Source organism: Podarcis erhardii (assembly GCF_964252035.2).
Source record: "Podarcis erhardii genome assembly, chromosome: 5".
Taxonomy (NCBI): Eukaryota; Metazoa; Chordata; class Lepidosauria; order Squamata; family Lacertidae; genus Podarcis; species Podarcis erhardii.
The window spans coordinates 29,642,486-29,665,137 of NC_138509.1; the positions used below are offsets into that span (position 1 = coordinate 29,642,486).

General features: G+C 39.8%; 1 protein-coding gene across 2 annotated transcripts; it reads left to right on the forward strand.

The window, feature by feature from the left end:
• The first annotated feature begins 4,796 nt into the window (after nt 1-4,796).
• On the forward strand, nt 4,797-21,890 carry VPS26A (VPS26 retromer complex component A). Of its 2 annotated transcripts, none has more exons than XM_081861969.1 (9): nt 4,797-5,109; nt 10,834-10,983; nt 13,109-13,184; nt 14,687-14,843; nt 16,611-16,775; nt 17,909-18,015; nt 18,748-18,816; nt 19,669-19,811; nt 20,319-21,890. In XM_081861969.1, exons 1-9 carry the CDS (start codon nt 5,107-5,109, stop codon nt 20,430-20,432), a joined length of 984 nt encoding a protein of 327 aa, XP_081718095.1. In that variant the 5' UTR covers nt 4,797-5,106; the 3' UTR covers nt 20,433-21,890. The 2 variants fall into 2 exon arrangements, with proteins under 2 accessions (XP_081718095.1, XP_081718096.1); XM_081861970.1 differs by lacking the exon at nt 4,797-5,109 and adding an exon at nt 6,349-6,367.
• Nucleotides 21,891-22,652: the final 762 nt, after the last annotated feature.

Consider the following 22,652-nt stretch of genomic DNA (forward strand, 5'->3'; position numbering starts at 1 on the left):
GGAATTTCTTTTTAGTTGTCGTAAAATAGAATCTGAACATATCAGCCATTTGTTCAAATAGCACTTGAGTTAGGGGGAAATACAATTTTTTAAAAGCAGCAACTTTGGTCACATCCACAACATATGTTTAAAGCACATGACTATTCCCCAAAGATTATTGGGACCTATAGTTTTGTGAAGAGTGTTGAGAATTGCTGCTCTGTGAGGGGTAAACTACAGTTACCAGGATTCTTTGGGAAGCTTTGTGCTCTAAATGTCTGGTATGAATGTGAAACTGAATTAGGTAATGGAATGTGAGGTAAATTTCTTCCGAATGGCTCACTTCCTTTTACTTGGCTTTTGACTTAGGGATGGCTCACTCTTTTTAGCAGCCCAAGGCAAGCCAGCAAGAGTGTGCCCCATAGCCCTTGTGTGCTTCTCAATGATCTGGAGACACATTCAACATTTAGCCATGGAGTTGGCCATGTAAGAAGCAGTGAAATAACCCAGACATTTCCACTGCTTCGGGTTTGGTGGACATCCTTTGAATTATACCATGCTACACAGTTTCCTAGTCTGTATAACACTTTTCAAAAGTTTCATTAGTTTGCTATTCTTTTAAAAAAAAATTGACATTCCGGATAGTGATGGAGAAATCTGTCAGTTTCTCATTCTTCCCATCTTAAATTCAGACCACCAAAATTCTGCACCAGTTTGCATTAAAAAAGGGAAAAAACACTGTTACAAAAATTTGTATGCATTTGCCCTAATGTGGTGTAAACACTTTTTCTAATATACACATTTTTGCAAGCAATTTCACCTAATATAATGCATTTTGTATGTTATTTTCACTAATAAAATGTATATATTTTGGGGTACACCTTCCCTGGATATACACATTTTAAACATATTTTCGAGTTGGAGAACTGCATTGAAACATTTGGCGAAGTGGATAGGAAGTGAAGGATAGCTGTCTTTGCGTATTGTTTCAGGAAATACAAATTAGGTCGGTTCATATTCAAATACAAACCAAACCAAACCAGATTTCTTCCCCATCCCTAATGCCAGACCACAAAATAATTATACTTATGTTCTATCCCTTCTGGAATTTGTTATTTGCAATCTGAGAAACTATACTGTTCTAATCACCCAAGTGTTCTTGTCCTGTTTCAGTTATATCATCATAATGTGGCCTTGTGTTTGCAAATCTGCACATCTTGAATCTTTTATTCATCTTAAAAGCAGCTACAGAACTTCTTTTATAGTATACTTTAAACTGCTTTCTAACTTTGCCCTGATACTTGCATTTATTCAACTATTATTCTATTAAAATCTAGATGCAATGAAAGACTCTTTTATTTCTTCAGTAATAATCTAAATATTATTGGTTATACTGCCATAAATATGGTGCTAATGTTATCTAAGCTACAAGACTTGTGAAAATGTTAACGTAAAGGACACAAGAAAATCCACAAATTGGAGAATATACATATAAAATACATATTTCAGCAATGCTTTACATGAGAGAGGGGAAGGTTAGATTGTTAGATTGTTATATGCTATAATGTTCTCTGGACAGTGTTACCACCCACCACTGCCCATTGTTCTGATTACCATTTGCTCTGTTTACCATAGGCGTTTGGAGAACCTAAAAGCTTGCACACCGTTTTTTGATGTTCTGGTTGGCCTAATAAATATGGCTGCTGCAGAAGTGAAGAGTGATACTGGCTTAGTTTGAATATTTTTGCTATCCAAGACCTCTCTGATCTGGTCTGCCTCCCCCTTCAATGGTAGTGGCTGAGAAGCACTAACACTTGTGCTAACCTAGAACTGTTCTAAGGAGCTGCCGCATGTACATACAATCTAGTGCCAATTTAGTGACTGTGGGTCCCTCCTCCAGCCACTTGACTGTAAGTAGGACAGTATATTTTGGAACCTTGTTGTGTTGCAGAAGTGCTGCCTGAGGCGAGACTTTCAGCCTGCATAACTCCCAGTACATACACACTCTATCCCCACTTCCACCCATTCAGTAGATGCCCAGAACTGATGGCTTTTTACTGAAGAATAGGGATGCCCACTGTGCGTGCAGCAGGAGGTATATACTCCTTTCCATATCATTGTACAGTGGTACCTCGGGTTTCATACGCTTCAGGTTACACACTCCGCTAACCCAGAAATAGTGCTTCAAGTTAAGAACTTTGCTTCAGGATGAGAACAGAAATCGTGCAGCGGCAGCAGGAGGCTCCATTAGCTAAAGTATGCTTCAGGTTAAGAACAGTTTCAGGTTGAGAACAGACCTCTGGAACGAATTAAGTACTTAACCTGAGGTACCACTGTACAGTCATACCTTGGAAGATGAACAGAATCCATTCCTGAAGTCTGTTTTACTTCCAAAATGTTCGGAAACCAAAGCTTCTGATTGGCTGCAGGAAGCCGCATCAGACATTCGGGTTCCAAAGAACATTTGCAAACCGGAACAGTCACTTCCAGGTTTGCAACGTTCAGGAGCCAAAACATCTGAGTACCAAGGCATTTGGGATCCAAGGTAAGACTGTACAGTGGTACCTTGGTTCTCGAATTTAATCCATTCTGGGAGTCTGTTTTACTCCCGAAACCGTTTTAAAACCAAGGCACGGCTTCCGATTGGCTGCAGGAGCTTCCTGCACTCGTGATAACTAGGGAAAAGGCCATAGTGCAGTGGCACAGTGTCTGCTCTGGCTGTACAAGGTCCCAGGTTTGATTTCTGGCATCTCCAAACTGCCTTTTTGAATCTCTGGAGAGCTACTGCCAGTCAATGTAGAAAATACTGAGTTAGATGCGCAAATGGTATGACCCAGCACAAGGCAGCTTCCATCTTGCAAAAAAATTAATGGGAGATCCAGGTAGAGCTTCCATCATGCAGTGGACAAAACAGGTGAGAAATGCTTTAGTTTAGAGAGGACAAAGAAAAAATGGAGGGGAGACAGGGCAGAAGCAGGGACTTATGGCTTCCCTGAAATAATCTTGGGAACTGTAGTCTGTTAAGAGTGCTGGAAATTGCAGCTCTGTAAACTACCATTTCCCAGGATTATTTTGGGGGAACCCATGTGTTTTAAATTTTCTTTATATGTCCTGTGTGGATATTGCAGCCAGGCCTCATCTGCTGCATCCTTCTGATCAGGAACAAGAAACACAAGTTCCCCCGAACATAGTAAGTAATATTTCTCAGTGCCCTCCTTTTGGCTACAATTGAGGTGCACCCACCATCTTGAGTTCACGGTTAGGAGGAGCAATAACATGGATGTGGTAGATGAGATTGGATTTCTGGTCCAAGGTCACCCACACGTCCAGAACTCCTCTGTATTGTTATGTAATGTGGATAGCAAGCTCTTCTTTCCCTTCTCCTCCAAATCAGTGTGTTCCCACACTTTACCTTCTCCCAATCCAGATTTTTTCATACCCTTTCCTTTTTGAAATATACCCAGCATGCCCCCCGTTTCTCTGATGAAAATAGGGACGCCTCATTCCATAATGATAATTTTATTCTTTATACCCCACACATCTGACTGGGTTGCCCCAGCCACTCTGAGCGGCATCCAACATATATAAAAACATAAGAAAACATTAAAACGTTTAAAGCAACCCTTCACTGTACAGGATTGCCTTCAGACGGCTCGGGAGTTGGATAACTCCATACCCCCCAACATTTCTCCATTGAAAATAGGGAGACCCTAAGGAAAAGAGATTGACAGTCATCCTTCTGGTTGGTTGGTTGATTGGTTTGGCTAGGAGTTGGATAATTGGTTAATTGGTGAGCTATGAGATGAAGGGGAGGGGCAGGTGCCTTGTCAATCCCAGAATGCCTTGTCAACCAGTCAGAGGCAGCTTTGTCAATCCCAGCAGCAGGTATAAAAGAGGACGACCAGGCCCTAGTCTCCGGTTTTTGGGTTTTTTAAATTCCTTTACCACTCTTTCCTTCTTTCACTCTCTTCCAGATTGTGCAAAGTTTCCTCTTTCCTTCCAGCTCCTTTTGTCTCATGCTTTTACAGTTGTGAGCCCAAAAGGAGGAAGAGGAGGAGGATTTCTATATGGCAAATGCTTCAAAGTAGGGACTTCATCTGTGGTAAATCACAAATGGGACCTGCAACAAAAGGTTGCAGTGCATTCTGCTGCTTCTGTTTAGGGTTCCAGCCAGCTATTCCCTCCAAGTGCATTACACACACATCAAGTGCCAATGTATATTCCATGGTTTATTTAGCATTCTCAGTTGAATCATTATAGCTCTTGTCTCCCCGCCCCAAACATTTCTCTATGGAGGGCCTCAGTAAGAGAGGAGAAAGGAAAAATAGAGATGAGGCAGGGCAGAGGCAGGGACTCATGGCTTCCCTGAAATAATCTTGGGAACTGTAGTTTAAGAGTGCTGGAAATTGCAGCTCTGTAAAATACCATTTCCCAGGATTATGGGGGGGGAACCCATGTTTTAAATTTTCTTTATATGTTCTGCGGGGATATTGCAGCCAGGCCTCATCTGCTGCATCCTTCTGATCAGGAACAAGAAACACAAGTTCCCCCAAGCATAGTAAGTAATATTTCTCAGTGCCCTCCTTTTGGCTACAATTGAGGTGCACTGTATGTTTTTGACATGTGCCATAATATTGTTTCCACCTACCAAAATATATTTAATGGTATACATATTTTATTTATGTTGTTAAACTGTCTACAACGGGTACCAGCCCAAAAAGCAGGCAACGGGGAAGACGCCCGCGGCTACAACCTTTATAAAAGTAGTTGGGAAGAAGCGCCATTGAACTCGGCGGGCCTTTCACTCCCAAATAAACATGCCTCGGATTGGGCGGCATGGTTAGCTCATTTGCAGAACGGAAGACGTCAGGAGAGGGCGGGACCAAACTTTCTGCTTCCGTGTGTGTTTTTAGCTTCGTTGCGAGAAGTAGCGCCCCCTAGCGACCATTGCCTCCCTGCCTGCCGGCGCCGTTCGCCTAGCCCGGCTTTCTCCGTCGCCGCCCGAGGGAGGGCTGGTCACGTGCTGGGGGCGTGGATCCGAACGGCGGCCTCTAAGGGTCACATGACAGGGGCGCGGGCCGGGGTTGCTACTGTTGCTTGGGGAGGGGGGCCGGAGTCCGACTGACCATGGTAAGTGAGCGGCTGCCGGGCTTAAGGCGGCGGCGGCGGCGGGGTGCGGGGAGGAGAGAAGCGGGGCTGTTCATGGCGGTGCGTCGCCTCGCCTGTCCGAGGCCTGCAGGACCGTTGTAGTATGAGCAGCGGCGGCGGCGGAGGCGGCGGCGGCTTCCTCCTTCCTTCTCCTTGTGAGGCGGGTTGGGCCTTGGGGGGCTTTTGAGGCGAGGGAGGCCGGGCGAGCCGTTGGCCGTTCCCATGGATACGGCACTCTGGGCGCGAGGGGCTTTCATTCAATGCCGCCGCCCCGCTTCCACCACGCGCTCCACCCCGCCTTTCTGGGTGACGCGGGCGGCGTGTGTTCCGCTGCTTCTTGAGGAGAAGGCAAAGAACGCGGGGAGGGGCGCTCTTGCCGCCGGTGCCCCGGGAAGAGCAGGGTCTAGGTTTCTCACGGCGGGCTAAGCGAGCAGGGCGGGGTGGAGGGAGGGAGGGAAGTGGCTGGGATTTTCGTGGAGTGCGGGACACGTCAGAGTCACCTGGGCTGTCTCTGGTGGCAGTCCCGGGTTTGGCTTCTAAGAGGAGGAAATGTGGGGTGGGGGCGTAAACATGTCTGCGGGTTTATATTCTTGGGGGATTTATGCACCTCTTCGCGTAGGGAGAGGAGACCCTCACCACACAGTTACTTACAGTGCGCTGTTACTTCACGTGTTGCCCAGCAGCACTGGCATGCAAAACCTAACCAGCCTAATTGGGTTGTTGTAGTTGTAAGGTTTAATTTGAAGAATGCTGTTAGTAATTACCAGTAGGGATGAAAGGTGTATAGGGAACCCAAGAAGGAGAACTGGGAGCAGGTTGTAAGGATTGGACTGTGAATGCTTCTTTGCTGATTTTTTTTTTTATTGGCTTTATGTCCTGCATTTCTGCCAAGACACTTGAAGTGGTTTACAAATTTAAAATACTATAATATAAAATGAAGAGTTGATAGAGCCCTTTCAGGCCGACTGGGAGTTGGTGGCGCAAGATCCCTGGCCACCTACCCTCCCTCAGGGCACACAGGTATTCCTGAAGCAACCCTAGGAAAGGTGTAGCAGGCACTATCCCAAATCTCTCAGGCCGCTGATGGTTCTATGAAGAACTGGGTGGTATGAAGACTTTGCCTGCACAACTGGTTGCAAGTGGTCAGGCTGAACCTAGAGTCTGCAGTACTCTAGGCATCACACTTTGAAGAAGGGCACTGACAAATGAGCATGTCCAGAGGAGGAGGGCATCTGAGATGGTGAGAGTTGTTGAAACAAAGTTATCTGAGGAATAGTTGAATGAAAAGGTAAAGGACCCCCAGACGGTTCAGTCCAGTAAAAGGTGACTATGGGGTTGCAGTGCTCATCTTGCTTTCAGTTCCGGGGAGCCTGTATTTGTCCTCAAATAGGTTTCCAGGTCATGTGACCAGCATAACTAAACAGCTTCTGGTGCAGCGGAACACCATGACAGAAGCCAGAACGCATGGAAACTCTGTTTACCTTCCTGCCACAGCAGTACCTATTTATCTACTTGCACTGGCGTGCTTTTGAACTGCTAGGTTGGCAGGAGCTGGGACAGAGCAACGGGAGCTCACTCCGTCGCGATGATTCGAACCTTCCGATCGCCAAGACCAAGAGGCTCAGTGGTTTAGACCACAGCGAGCCTATGTTTGGCTCGCCAAAAGATTAAAGGGAGACATGAGAGTGGTCTTCAGATTTCTGACAGGTTTAATGAAGAAGATGGAGCAGGCTTGTTTTTTGTTTCTCCAAAGGGCAGGACTAGAACCAGTAGGTGGAAAGTAGGGAAGCAGATTTCAGCTAGGTTTAAGGAGAACATTCCTAATGCTAAGTACCATTTGACAGTGGAATAGACCACCTGAGGAGGTAGAAATCCTGTAGTTACTCCTTGCACTGGGCAGAGAGGGGGTTGGATTAGATTACCTCAAGGGTACTTTCCAAATTGCTAGTCATTTCATTCTAGCTAGTCATTTCATTCTAACATTTTTTAAAATTTTGGCAGGGTGCACTTTGTTCAGTGGTTCCATCCAGGTGTGTACTGATAGATAGGTAGCTTAATGGAACAGGTTGGGTATACTATATAGAATCCTTAGGAATTCTAGAACTGGTTTAAGACCTTCTTTATTACATATCCATCCATAACAATGCCTTAAAGAATCTGCATGTGGTCTTACACTCATGTAATAAAATGTAAATTGTTCAGGCAATATACTCTTGAGTCACTAGCAAAATAATATTTATATGAATCCTTAAGGTCAATTGATTAGAAGTGACTTATGTCTGTAAAAAGCCTATGGGGGTATTAGTGAGCTTTCAGGCAGTGGCTTAATATTGCAAATGGGTCATTCAGATCTGGTTTTTCTGTGAGCATGATTGGTATGAGTGTTGACACATATTTTCATAGGCATTATGTTTTTCCCCAACAGTGCTAGTGGGTGTTGGTGCCAGAATATTTCCCTGCTGTGTTTTCTTGTTCCTCCGCTGTATTAGTACTGCTTTGCTCTTCGACCTTTTCCAGTTTTAAATAGGTGCACAAGTATTTCTGTACCTGGGTACACACCTTTAATCCCCCCACTTGTAAATTCACAAAAGCAAACTTAAAAACCCTTAGTTATCATGTTTTATGACGTGTAAAATGGAGACTTTTGATTCTACAGGGTGACTCATTTCCATATTTTTTTTAAAAAAATATAATAAGTCTTGTGCAAGACCACAGAGGAAAGTGGGAAGGTCTTATGCAAGAAAGGTATTGCATAAGACCTCTATTTTTTTAAAGTCTCAATGCATGTACTACAGTTTGTCTCTGAGATATACCCTACATATACTGTGTGAAGATGTCTACCTTCTTTGAACTGGTTGGCTGAAATTTGAAGGTGTTCAGTGTATGGCAGTTGGTGGAAATAGGTAAATAGGCTGAGATTGTTTGGGTCGCCAGAAACAAAGTGACTAGGCTGTGTGCAGTTGAGAAAAAATGGAAGTAGGGGTGGCAGTAGAGACCACTCATCAAAACGTCACAACACATATGACTAAATTGCTTACCAAAAAAACAACATGGTAATAAGCGTCTGCACCAGGCGTGCCTGTAGCTGTATAATAGGTTGTTTTTACTTTCTCTTCTTTGCATAGTAAGGTGAAATTCAGATTAAACAGATTAAAAAGTCTTGTATTATGATACAGATGTCTTGTGGATGCTGTCAAATCTTGCATCCATGAACAGCACCTACTCCAGAATAAACTCCAGTCTGGAAGCACCCTGAGTCATTTACTTTTATATTTTAAGGTGGTGTGACAGTGCCTACAAGAATTATATACAGGGATTTCCTCAGTCATCATAAGCTGTAGAAATCTTTGGTGTAGTTTGTAGGTCATAAAATAACTTTCAGGCATGGCTGGCTACCATTAGTAACACTTCGTCTGGACGAGCTGCTGTGAATTTAAACCCCATGACATGCTAAACCAATGTAACTCCCTCCCTCCTGGCCCCACATGCTGAACTTCTGCTTTTCATGCAGCTGTTAAAGGCAAATGAAGTCTTGTCAGACCCAAAGGTTGACAATGCTAATTTGCCTTTGCTTTACTAGCCTACTTATATTAATAAATTAATTCTTGGATGGGTGGCAGATACTACCAGTACCTCTAGATGTTGAAATACTGAGGAGACATTTGCCATATATGTTCATCACTTGATGACTGCAACATCAATAATATGTTGTGCACGCTTACGAGTGTGCCAAGAGCCCAAACAGATAGATGTCTGAAGAACTCTTCAAATACAGCCTTTACTCTGGGGGCCTTGCGCATATTCAGCTGACAGTCATTGAGATGGCTCAGATTTAATGCTAAGGTTTGCTATTAACGGGAATGAGCCTCCTAGGACCCTTGGGCTTACATGTTTCTTCCTCCCAGCACATGCTGTGATCCCCTTCCTCTTAGTATATGACAAATTTGCCATCTTGTCTAAAGTGGCAAACTATGCTTTGTGATTGACTGCATCATGTTCAGTGCCTGGCTAATTTTGAACACTGCTGTACAAGCTGAATGGCCTCTGCGTTCCAAAGCAAGACAGGATAGACAAATTGTAGTTAGACTTAAAGTATGCGTGTGTGTGCAAATATAACAACTGTGTGTTGCAAACACACTCATTTTAGGATTTGAAGGTTTTCCCCCCTAAATTAATTCATTTTATTGTAGATCAGTTATGTAGTGTGTTAAGGCACTCAACAATGTTTTCCAGTTCAGTCAGAAAGTTCAGTTTGTTTTGCCTTTAATGGTGGCTTATTAAATTCTTGTAGGGCTCCTTTGAAGTCTGGACTTCCATTGTGCATATTGTTTGGATAGCTTGGTGTTTGCTTATTAGCAAGAATTGAATGCCATCTAGGTTTTCTTTTTTTACAGTGCTTTGAGGCACTGAGACAGGATACAGGTGGTCTGTTTTGCTTCTGTTCCTCCACAAGTCTCCTGGCCCACTCTCCTTCCCTGTTTGCTTTGGGGCCAAATTAAAGAGTCCTGCTGATTCCTGAAAGAAGGAAATAGGACAAAAGGGATCAGTTAAGGAATGGGACAGAGGGCCTTCAGCTGAATCAGGCCTTTGAAGTACTTCAAGTATAGCCCAGGTGTGGGGACTGGGAACCTTTTGCCCTTGCTCTACTTAAGTTCCCATCAGATTCAACAAGCATGTTGATGGCTAGGGATGCTGGAAGTTGTAGTTCAGCAACATCTGACAGGCCGAAGGTTTCCCGCACCTGGTAGGCAGAGAGTAGCTAACGTCTACTCAGAGTAGGCCCATTGAAGTTAAGAAATATGTGATCCATTAATTTCAGTGGGCCTGCTTTGAGTAAAACTTGGTTGAACGCCACCCATAGTCTCCGGACAATTCATTAGCAACTGAAATGCATTAAGCACTTTTTAAATGTTCTTTGGGTACCCGAAACCACTATTTCTAATAGTCTAATCCAGGCATGTCCAACTGGTCGCTTGCGGGGTGGGCGATCATGGTCGATCATGGGTTCCTGATCGATGGAAGTTGGTCGTGCTTGGTCTAATCTTTCCCTGAGTAGTGGTGCTTTTCTTAGATGAGGCACAAAAGATAGATGAGCAGCATCTGCAGCAATGGGACTAGGCTGCAAACTGTTTGGGGGTTTAGGGCATGGGGCCTTAGCCTGTCATTTCCCCATTTTGTTCAAGTGGCCCTTAGACAAAACTAGTTGCTGATTAGATTTCTGTAATGTAGTTTTAATGTATTTTGTAGTATTTTTCCCTTCCATCAATGCAGAAACATATATGTAAGAATTATTTTAAGTTGCTTAAATTAGTTATCTGTCACTTCACCCTTAAAATATTTTGATTTAAATTTATTCTTTAAGAAGTAAAGTTTTATAATTGTTATGGGGTAGCATGTGTGGTGGGGGGGCTGCACTGGCACATAAGACATGGTGAACCTGTATTTCTGTTCTAGCATGATGCTTGCTTTTCCCCAAATGCGACAATTCATAACCGTGTTCTGTTGCTATCTCACACCAGTTCAGTTTCTACATCTGAAATTTTTGGTAGAATTAATTTTTTTATATATGTTTAAAGGAGCAATTAAAACAAGGGCCAATCAAACCTTTTCTTCATTATTTAGCTACACTTTGTGGCCGCTATATTGAACTTGATAAAGTTGCTGTTTATTTTATCTAAGACTAAGTGAATTTGGTTTTTATTGCAGAGTTTTCTGGGAGGCTTGTTTGGTCCCATTTGTGAGATTGATGTTGTTCTTAATGACGCAGAATCACGAAAAACAGCTGAAATAAAAACAGAAGATGGTAAAATAGAAAAACATTATCTTTTCTATGATGGAGAATCGGTTTCAGGAAAGGTAATTTTTTTTTTTAAAAAAAGAAGTTTGTACTTTATGTAAGATATAGGGCAGAAACGGTATTAATGATATAACTGTTCCAGATAATCTCATAATAGAATCTAGATTCTAGTGTATAACAAATTTTTATTGTTGATGTTATCAAGTCAATATGTGTATGTCAAAGAAGGACCAACACATTTATTTTGTTGCGGAGGAACCTCTTTCAGTGTTGGCACAGGAAATAATAAGTCATCTTCATTAATTTTTATTACACAAATGTTTGATAATGTCATATTAATGATCTATGGTGTTAACTGATAACTTGTGGGTTTTATGCAAATTTAAAATATGTTAGATTAACTATCGAAATATTTAAGTTGTTGACATTCTTATTTTTATAAGTGGTTTCTCTTCATACAGATTCTCCCCCCCCCCATGCCTAAAACTACTCTGTATCTACATCTTCTAGTTCACAAGCTTATCTTCTGTGGAGCTTGGTTTCAACACTACTTTTTTGCTTCTCAATTTGATATTGAAAGAATGGAAGAAAATAATAAATTCTAATGGTTTAAGTAATAATACAAGCAAATATTGCTGCACCTGGGTCATATTTAAGGTGTTCTGTTTTCACAAATGTTTTACAGGGGAACTGATAGTTCTCCAGATGTTGCTGGACTACAACTCCTGTTATCCCTGCTTAATGTTCTAAGAAGAGCCTTCTAGGATTAGGCCAAAGGCCTGTCTAGTCCAGCATTCTGTGGCACGGTTGTATTGAACTGTTTTATTCAGAGTAGACTCACTGAAATTAATGGACATAAGTTGGTCTTGTCTAGTCTAACACTGGATACAACCCAAAGACTCTTATGCTAGAGGTCATATATAACCATCACATAAAGTTGCCAAGGATGGGACGCAGGTGGTGCTGTGGTCTAAACCACAGAGCCTAGGGCCTGCTGATCAGAAGGTCAGCAGTTTGAATCCCCGTGACGGGGTGATCTGCCACTGCTCGGTCCCTGCTCCTGCCAACCTAGCAGTTCGAAAGCACGTCAAGTGCAAGTAGATAAATAGGTACCGCTCTGGCAGGAAGGTAAACAGCGTTTCCGTGCGCTGCTCTGGTTCGCCAGAAACTGCTTAGTCATGCTGGCCACATGACCTGGAAGCTATCTGCGGACAAACACTGGCTCCCTTGGGCAGTAAAGCGAGATGAGCGCTGCAACCCCAGAGTCGTCCACAACGGGACCTAACTGTCGGGTCCCTTTCCCTTTAAAGTTGCCAAGGATAGTTTTATCTTCTACAGTTTTTCTTAAACCCTTTATAACAATATATTGAGTCCAAAAATACTACCCCTGTTGTGATGGTTTTGAATTTGCCTTTAACACAATGCCTTCAATTCTGGCAAATGATTAGAAGGGAGTTCTGGTGCAATCCAGACCCACAGTAGGGGTTCTGATGTACAGAAGAAGTATTTGTAAAGCCTGAACCTGCCCCATCTTCTACATAGAATATTCTATTGGAATTCTCTTACTTATAAAATGGAAAAGGGCAGTGTCTGTGCACATTGCACATGGCCAGATCCAGCGCCTCTGTTCTTCCAACCTTCTGCTATTCATTGCCCCTTTAGAATGCTGGAATGGTGCCATATTTATCTCCATTCTTTGCTTTAAAACTTGTCATTTCCTGCTTCTGTCATTTAATGAACTACTTTCACCCATTGCTAAATAGCTGCTTCACCAGTTTCTCTTCCCACAGTCCCATTTTTTTTTAGTGTTGTAAATAATTGCATAAGGAGGAACTGGCAGGGCGCAGGGAGTGCTGGTGGCATCTAGCAAGTTTTAACCATTTTTGCTGTGAAAATTCAGTAAATAAGAGTTGGAAGAAGGAATGAAAATGCCATGTAGTCCAGCATAACACAGGGCTGGAAAAGGGGCAATGAACCAGAACCACACTTCCTTTTGAAAAATACTGGTTTTATCAATTGCACCTATCTGTTTTTAACCGTTGTTTTATTTTGTTACTGATTTTTTTTTATTGTTCTACATTGCATTAGCGTTGCAAATGCAGTGGAATATATATATCTAAAATAAGTTTTTGTACAAATGGATCATTACACTTACACCTTTTCATTGTGTTTTGACTTTTTCAGGTAAACATAGTCTTTAAACAACTTGGAAAGAGGCTAGAGCATCAAGGAATTAGAATTGAATTTGTAGGACAAATTGGTGAGTCTCTTAGAATTACATTTGGTATGGATAGCTTTGAGTGCTCATAATCCTGATATAGGAATCGTAATCTGGACTGGTCTCTTGGTAGTTGAATACAGTGTTCAAAATTAGCCAGGCTCATTTTGCACCAGGCTTTTGACCTGGGCACCAGGATGTCACATGACATCTCCACCATCAGGAGGCACATTCTGGGGATCATTGTATCTTAACTGTTTTCACACACTATTACCACATCCTGTAGAATTCTATCAGTTAAGTTTTATCTGCACAACCAGGAGCCAAAATTTTATTTCTATGCAGTCTGAGCAGGAGTGGTGAACAACATTATAGTGAATTGTTGTTTGTCTTCACTTACCCCATCCCACTGCCCTGCTCACAGTTATAAAGAATATGGTTATGTTATGAATGGTCCATGTCACCATTAAGAAAAAGAGCTCAGAATAGGCCAGTATATATATGTGGACTGTCCCTGGGTCAAGTGACATTTCTTCTTTAAGTTCTCAAAGCTCTTAACCTAGCTCAAGGTTGTCATCTGAACTAGGCAGATGTTTAACTGAGAATCAATCACAGTCAGTCCATCATTTGAAGAATAAAACTTAAGAGCCATCTTGCCCCAAAATGGCAACCATTCTGTTTTGGCGACTATAACATTGGTTAAGGAGCCATTTGGTGCCTAGCTTATATATCTGAGTTTCCAACCCTGGTTGTATAACAAGTATCCCGAAGATGTTTGTTTTGAAGTAAATAATGTTTGCTGTCTGTGATTCAAATAAATTGTATCTGTGATATGTTGCCAAGCAGCAGTTACACAAACAGCATGCATCTTAAAAATAGTAACTATATTCTAGCTAGATCATATGTGGATCTTGAAGATTAAGATGCAACAAGTAGAGATGACATAATTTATTGAGGCCACATCTTTGTATGTTCTGCTTTTGTTTTTTCTTGAAGAGCTTTTTCTTAAAGTTTGTATATTCTGTTTCATAAACCAAAATTTGTTCAGTAAATTCTCAGTAAAATTGTTCAGTAACATTTGTTCAGTGAATTCTCTCTCTCTGCTTATAATATGAGAATATAAAATAAAATGACACATTTTGGAAAACATTCTACTAACCTACCTTTTAAGTTATTGAATTTACTCCAACAAGTCATTTGCTTGTTTGTCAAACTGACTGTTGATATTAAACAATGGTGGGCTGTTCTGCAGTATAATTAACAAAACAGTTGTATTTAGTACTTGTATGGAGGATCTTTGCAATACAACTGACATACTGAAGGAGTTCTGAATTAGACCACACTGTAAAATAAAATAAAAAATTTTTTTGAATTCACATGATTAAATGGAGATAGAAATAATGCCAATATTTTAATATCTTTCTATTTCTTTTCTTCTTTTCTTCTTTGACACTTGCAGCAGTCCCAAGTGTCAAGCCATTGTATACTCCTTAAGGAAAGCTTCTGTTACGTTTCCTCTCTGATTCTATTCATTACTTTCTTAGAGCTTTTCAGTGACAAGAGCAATACTCATGAATTTGTAAACCTAGTGAAAGAACTGGCCTTACCTGGTGAATTAACACAAAGTAGAAGTTATGACTTTGAGTTTATGCAAGTTGAGAAGCCATATGAATCCTACATCGGTGCCAATGTCAGATTGAGGTATGGAAACTGAAAAGTACTATTTCTGCAGTTATGGTTATAATAGTTTTAAACTTATAGCATTATATAGGTATGTGTAAAAATATATTATAAATTGGTTGCATCAAAAGGGCCCATCTGTTTGTGGAAGGAATTTTGATCTAGCAGAGACATCCACAAAGAGGGAAGGGGTTCTTTTGCCAAATCCCCCCTGCAGCCTCTCTCACCCCTTAAATTGAAGGAAGGTGGTATGAGGGTTATAAGGGGAAAATGGTATCTGAGAAAGTCACCTCCCTTCATTTCCATGTGTAGGAATGTTTGCTGAATTGAAAGCTGTTACATTGCTGAAAGAACTGTTTCCATTAATGGAAGCGTACTTTTGAATCTAACCCATATGGATCCTTTTTCTTTCTGATCTGATGGCTTTGATGGAATTTTTTTTCTTTTCTGGCCTTCAGAATCTAGATAAAATATCTTATGAATCAAACTCCCTATATGCTCCTGCAGGCTGGTAGGCTATTCATCTGAGTAGTCTCCAAAGCTGAGATTTTATGCAACCTGTGCTCCAAAGTGAGCAGTCTTGTGTATCAAACGTCACTCTATACTAAGAAACTTGTATCACTTGCTTAGAATAATTTCTTATAACAAAATCATTTTGCTCAAATCATTTTAAGTTGTTCAGAGTAATATCTGATTGTGGCAGGCCACTTTTACAACAGCTGTTTTGCTAGCCAGAGCCTTGTTTTGAGTGTAGCACAGCAGCTGAATCCAGTGAGAGAATTGTGCTTGTGAAACAAGTTGCAGAACTTCTTAGTGACAACTAAGCTTTTGCACTACTGATTGCAGAACAATGTTAATTCTCAAACTTATTCCACTAATGTTATGTTGGATGTTGCCCTTAGTTACATAGATTAATATGCAGCTTTTGAGAGATAATTGGAAGGTATTTGAGCCAAAAGGCATGCAGTGATGGAAGACTCTGAATTTCTGTTCTTTAGTCATTATTAAAATACTTGATTACAGCATTGTTAATTTTAAGAAATACAAAAATGAAAACAAGTTGCAATAAAATGAAAGAAATAAAAAATTCTACATAGTAAAAGTAATTAGCCATATAATAAATATGATTATAATAATGATAACAGGAAACTATATGGAAACGGTAAAAAAAGCTTTAGCAAGCAATCTGAAACAGATTTGGATGTGCCTGCCTTAAAAATAATATGTAAACCTTAGATTTAAATGTAAGTGGGTCCTCAAAATACATTCCATCCTGTTTATAGAGCTGTAAAGAAATACTGGATTGAATCCTTTCAGTTTGCAGAAGGGATTCTGGTTCAGCAGAGACTCATGCTAGATTGAAGGAATAGATTTCCTCTGCAGCATCCCACCACATCTCCCATGCTGTACCAGAAGGACCTTCAATCCTCTCAAGCCAATCTTCATGGAGAGCTGCAGGGGAGTGGGAATGAATTGCCTTTTCTCTTCTACCTGCTGAAGCTTTAGAGTTCTGCTGCAGGCATGTCTGGTTCCAACCCATTGTGCTAATAAAAGTTGGAATCGCCTTCTCTCGCTTTAGGGAACACTCTTATTAAATTCTTATTTTGGCCTTGCAACAAAAGGAATTAGAATTGTGAGCAGATTGTTTTAATTCAGATTTAACTGCTAATGCAGTTTATGAATCTCAATATAGTCTATTTCTGATGTTAGCTAATTTGATAAAGTTGGCCACTTCATGTATGTAAAATATTCTGTGTATACAATCTGTGCTAATTTCCTGTTTTGTAGGTATTTCCTTAAAGTTACGATAGTAAGAAGATTGTCAGACTTGGTAAAAGAGTATGACCTTATCGTTCACCAGCTTGCGACATACCCAGATGTTAACAACTCTATTAAAATGGAAGTCGGCATTGAAGATTGTCTGCATATAGAATTTGAATACAACAAATCCAAGTATGTATTATGAATAAGGGAATGTGTGACCTTGAAATGGGTAACCAGGGAAACTCCTTCAGGTTAAAAGTGTGGAACACATAGCAGTAATTAACTGGTTGCTAATGGACCATGTATAGGTATAGGTGGGTGAAGCTGACCTTCCAAAGTTGTTACACTTCAAGAGTATTATATTACTCTGTTCTTGAACCAACTGCCCACATGGAAACTTCATCTGATACAAAATGCTGCAGCTAGAATTATGATTACTATACCAGCTACTGGTACTGTACTGTGATTTTGATTACTGTACTTTATTGGCTCCACTGACACCCAGTCTGTTTGTGAGCTCAGGTAGTTGGAGGAGATGCTGCTCTATGTCCCATCAGTGTTTAAGATTGAGTTGCTGGGTATACATACATAAAAGGTCCTTTTTGAGAACTCTACCCAAACTTTGGAACTCCTTTCTCTGGGAGTCCAACTGGTGTCTCCTTGATGACATTTAGAAAGCAGGTGAAAACTATTCTGCTTTGGTGGTTTATGACGATTTCTTAGTCTTGCCTCCTTTAAAACTGTTTTGCTGGTGGCTGTTTTTCTGTGTTTCTTTTAATTTTGCTATTTTTTAAAAAATGTGATCATTGTATGCCAATTGAGTGTTCTGTTACTATGAGTGGGATTCAAACTAAGTTAGTTGTACTTATCTAAAAGTTAGACATTGCTGACTTTTCACATTGATTGCAGTGGACCTAAGTGCAAATAGCTTAGTCTGGATCCAATTCTACATGATGCAAAAGTAGGATACAATTTTTTTGATTTGTTATGGCATCAACATTTTGAAATCTCAACTTACATTCAGTGCATATTGTGATAACTTGTAACAGTCTCTACTACTACTAGCACTTTCTGTTCATTGGGCTTTAAAGTGGCTTCTGAAAACATACTGCCTGATTGAGGAATAAAACTGAGTAGCAGCTACAAACTTGAGTGTGGGTCTGCTCTTTGGTAAAATGAGTAACCCTGTTCAATATAGATAGTTCTGTTTTCTTATCCTTTTTCAGCAATATGAATACACAAAAGCATTGTAAAATGCTGTAAATTAGTTTAAAAATGTTAAATTCTGCAGTTTACAAGCCCCCTTCCTTTGTTTCTGTAAGGTATCATCTAAAGGATGTGATTGTTGGAAAAATTTACTTTCTCTTAGTAAGAATAAAAATTCAGCATATGGAATTACAGCTGATCAAAAAAGAGATTACTGGAATTGGTAAGATGAATTTTGAAACTGTCATTAATATTTTTACTTTTAATTTGATGTGTTCTAGAACTATCTTTTCTGATATTTCCAATTTATAATAGGCTGTTCTATTTTGCATATGTATGTGTAGCTAGTTAGCTTCTTTTAGCTGTACATAGTGACCAGTACTGGTTTGCAGGTAACTAGTTTATGCTTCACAGTGAATAGGTTCCTGAAACCTCTGCCTTCAACTGTGTATTTAGCAATATACATGACAATCAGGCATTCTGTTCAGCTACTTTTCAACTTGAAAGACCTTCTTGTACTATTGCTTTGCACTTCTAAATGTAGTAATATTTCATAATTGGTGTTGTGGGTAGGCTCCAAGTGGCAGATATGATTCACATTAAACTGGGGTAACCTGTTCAGATTTAAGACTTGGGTGACAGTTGTTTACTTTGACTAACTAATCATGTTGTTGGTCCTGATTAACAGCTGTAATCAGGGCTCATAATTCCTCTGAGGTTCTGTTGTATTGGACTGAGCTGGGGAAGTACAAATATTGGATATTACTAAGAGGAGCTGTGTCTTGAAGAGCTGAGTAGTGATATTTTCTGATTTCCCGTGTAATTCAATACCTATTCATGATCTGATAAGGTATAACTGCTAAGGGGCTTTAGTCCATAGAAATAAATAAATGTATTCAACTAAATATGCAAAATTGAATTAAAGGACTTTAAAAAAAAATATTTGTTTAACCAGGACCTAGTACCACGACAGAGACAGAGACCATTGCAAAGTATGAAATAATGGATGGTGCACCAGTTAAAGGTGAGTTGGTGTTTGTTAACATTGTCAAAGCATTTTTATGTTAAAATATAGGTTGTTTCTCTAAATTGAGTGTTAATCCTATTATGGAGTACATAAAAATTATCTTGAAGCCTAGACTGGTACAAAAAGAAAATCTAAAGCACTAAATACCAATTTTGCCTTTTGCATCATTTAAGTGCCTTAAATGAATAAGGGGCTCCTAATCTGGGGCCTTCACTCCTTAATACCAATTGGATAGTATTAGTTGCTTTCATAATTTAGAAAACTGATTTCTGGTTTGTGCCAGGTCTATCATTACTTTTTCTTGTGTTCTTAAGAGTCAAGAAAAAGAGTAGGGAAAACATGGACAAATGTGCTACCCCTGAACATAAGAAGAGCTCTATTGGATTGGACTAGTTTAGTGTAGCATCCTCTCTCCCACAGTAGTCAACCAGATGCTTATCTTCTGCTGCTGTTCCCCAGCAATTGGTATTCAGTAGCAATTGGCTTGTCCCTTTAAAGCCATCTATTAATCACCCTGCATGTTGTGATAACAAATTCATATTTCAGCTTTGCGCTTTGTCTGTCCTGAATTGTGCTCCCCAGCTTGATTGGATGACAGAAATGGATGCAGAGCCATGCTCACATTTAAATATATAGCTGTTTTCCTTTTTAGAGGCTACTCCCGCCCAGATTAAAAGGCATGTTGAGATTTGGTGTGACTTGCTTAAGAAGAAATTCCCAGTCCCCTTCTTTTTAAATTGATGTCATGCCATTTCCTGTGACTCCAGATTATTCACTGTCAGAAACTATTCTAATCCTTTAAATGTTGAGGAAAGAAGCAAAACTAATCACAACTTCTTTTTATCTAAGGTGAATCTATTCCTATAAGACTCTTCTTGGCGGGCTATGATCCTACTCCTACAATGAGGGATGTGAATAAAAAGTTTTCAGTAAGATACTTCTTGAACCTAGTATTAGTTGATGAAGAGGACAGAAGGTACTTCAAGCAACAGGTATGACAGATTGTGCACTGAAGTATTGCAATGAGGTGGATTATTATTTATTTGTGTTGCCTTTTCTGTTAGAAAATATTCAGGGCAACTTTCAAAGTACTAAAGCCAGCACCCAATAAAACAATAATTGGGATACTTAAGCAGAAAAAATGCAGTCCATTAAAACATCAGTAATAAAAGCAGAACAATGCTAATAAAAATCTTATCTCCCATTACCTGCTTAAGGGAAGGCTTTATGAAACAATGTTTTTATGTGCTGCCAAACTGTCTAGAGTAGGAGCAAAGGAGACCTCATGAAGAGAACTGTACAACATGGGCACCACTCCATGCTTCAGCATAACTTTCTGAAAAGGATTGTGGCTTTCAGTATCTAGGTTTTTTCAGAAGTTTATATGGAAATGCCAAAGGACGTGCGCGAGTGTTCTAGGAGAGATGCTTCTATCTGTGACATCAGTATGTTTAAAATATGAAGCCTCTAAACTGTACATTTTCTTTCACCTTAAACAGGAGATCATTCTTTGGAGAAAAGCTCCTGAGAAGCTGAGGAAACAACGAACCAACTTCCACCAGCGGTTTGAAAGTCCAGAACCACAGGCATCAGCAGAGCAGCCTGAAATGTGAACTGGGTGTTGGGAGTGAAAGAACTGTTGATAGATCAGCAGGTTAAAGGTGGCAACAGCCTGTAGGGAAGAAGGCCACCCATTTCAACAGTCTTCCTCATCTTACAGTGCTGCATTTCCCACACTACTAAAACATTCTTTAAGTAAACATTCAAGTGTGTACATACATTTAAAATAAGCGCTTTCTCAAACACTGGAACTTTCTTAAGCTATTTTATACTGCACATTTTACTTTTTGTCTGGTGTGATGCACTCAGATATATGCATAAAGCTTAAAAAAGTTACGTTTTCCCATGCATGTAGGCTGGTGCATTTAAGTTTTGCTTATCATCGATGGTAGACTAAAGCATTTCCTTTTCCTATACCACAGTCATATCATACATCCTTCCTCATCGTCTGCCTGTATCCTTCGAAACTAATAAATATATTGTTCTAAAATGACAAATTCAGGGTTTATAATGGGATTTTGTCCATACACTTGGAATAGTTCTCATGCCAGAGTTTTCAGACTTTGTCTCTTTCTGAGGAATGTATATAATAAAACAAGCTTCTTTCTCATACTAGCTTTATAAGAGGGGTGATGACTCTTCTAATTCTTTTCTTGGCACCTCCATCTTAATGATTTTATTATCAAATTGCAAAGCCCTTGAAGGCTTATATGCCCTTAGCGAAAATACAGAATTATCCCATTAAGCTGTGTTTCAGTGGCAAAGGTGTGTGAAAATGTAGCTTTTACTGATTACACTTTTGGAATTCGGGTCATAGGCACAAAATTCAGATCACTTTGCATTAAAATGCACACTTCATCTTACCACCTCAAACATTGGCTTGTAGGAAGGTCTGTGTATGTAAACCAAATTGAATTCTAAGTAGGCTTTGGAATTCTGTCTAGCAAAACACCCAGTCATTTTTAACTTTAGTGAATTTAGTCTTTGGACAACCCTTGTTAGCCTCCATCTATCCACAACTAAGCATGTAGTTTTCAGAAACGGAGTTTAACTACGGTCACAATATGGAACCTGCTGAATTAGATGGCTACTCATATTTGTAGTTCACTTGGCCTATCTACCAATAATGTTTCTAAACTTCACTGCAAGTGTTATTGGTTACCTTACTTTATGAGTAAGTGAAATTCTCAAATTATACTTCTGTAAGAACTGTTTTACTACCATGGCACTTTGATAAAGCAGTCAAAGATGCTGCGTGCTGGGATATTTCTCTTTAGCATGGATGCCTATGACTGAGAGAACTTAACTCCCTCATGTAAGTGCCTATTCAGAATTTCAAACAAAAAATGCCAAATATTTTCATGGACACTTGCATGTTGTAATCTGGAAACTATTCCAATAATTTTTTGAAAACTGATTGTATTTAACCAGCCTCAAATTGTGCAACTATGTATAATAGACATAATAAACTGCTCTTTGAATTATTAAAAATAGCTGTATTCTCACTAAAATATCTAGATTGTGTCTTCAATTTTACATTGTGCTGTAGTGAATTTCACTTATAGAATTATTGAATATCTTAAAGTTAGACTTGGGATGTTCTTAAATAGCATTTAATGCATTGTTGGGGTGGAAGAAATTCTAGTTCATCTCAAGTTTTAGTGATCACGGACTACCAAAACAAAACTGGGATTCTCAATGGGTGGCATACTTTCCCTTTGAACCTGTTCATTTAGATATATTTCTTACACTGGCACAACAAATTTGGTTGAAGTGAATTGAACAGATCATTGTAGGCAGCTAAGTGGTACTCTGGGTAGAAGTACTGAAATTAAGGGACCTCAGTTAGTCATGCCTATTAATTTCAGCATAGGACTAATCCATTTCTTTCAGTTAGACGTGTATTTTTGGAGATCAGCATTTAGTGCCATGGTGACTAATTATCTAGATAGAGACAATTTTCATATCTAAAACCAAGCCATTATAGTTTGCAACCCTATAAAGGAATATGCTGCCTTAGGATGTGGTTGATGCATTAAAAATAAGTGGCAGAATTATGTGGTTTTTAATCTCATTTTACTACACTTAAGAATATGTTTGAAGTCCTGCTCTCTAACACCATTTTTTTTGTGTTTTCTTCCAGCTTCTTGAAATTGATAAGGGCTTTTCTTTTGTATATGGATTTATAAAATGTTTTGAAGTGCAAAGCCCAGTCTCCTTCATTTTGTTGTTATCTTAAGGCTAGTTTAAGGTAGTAATTGGTCCCACCCACT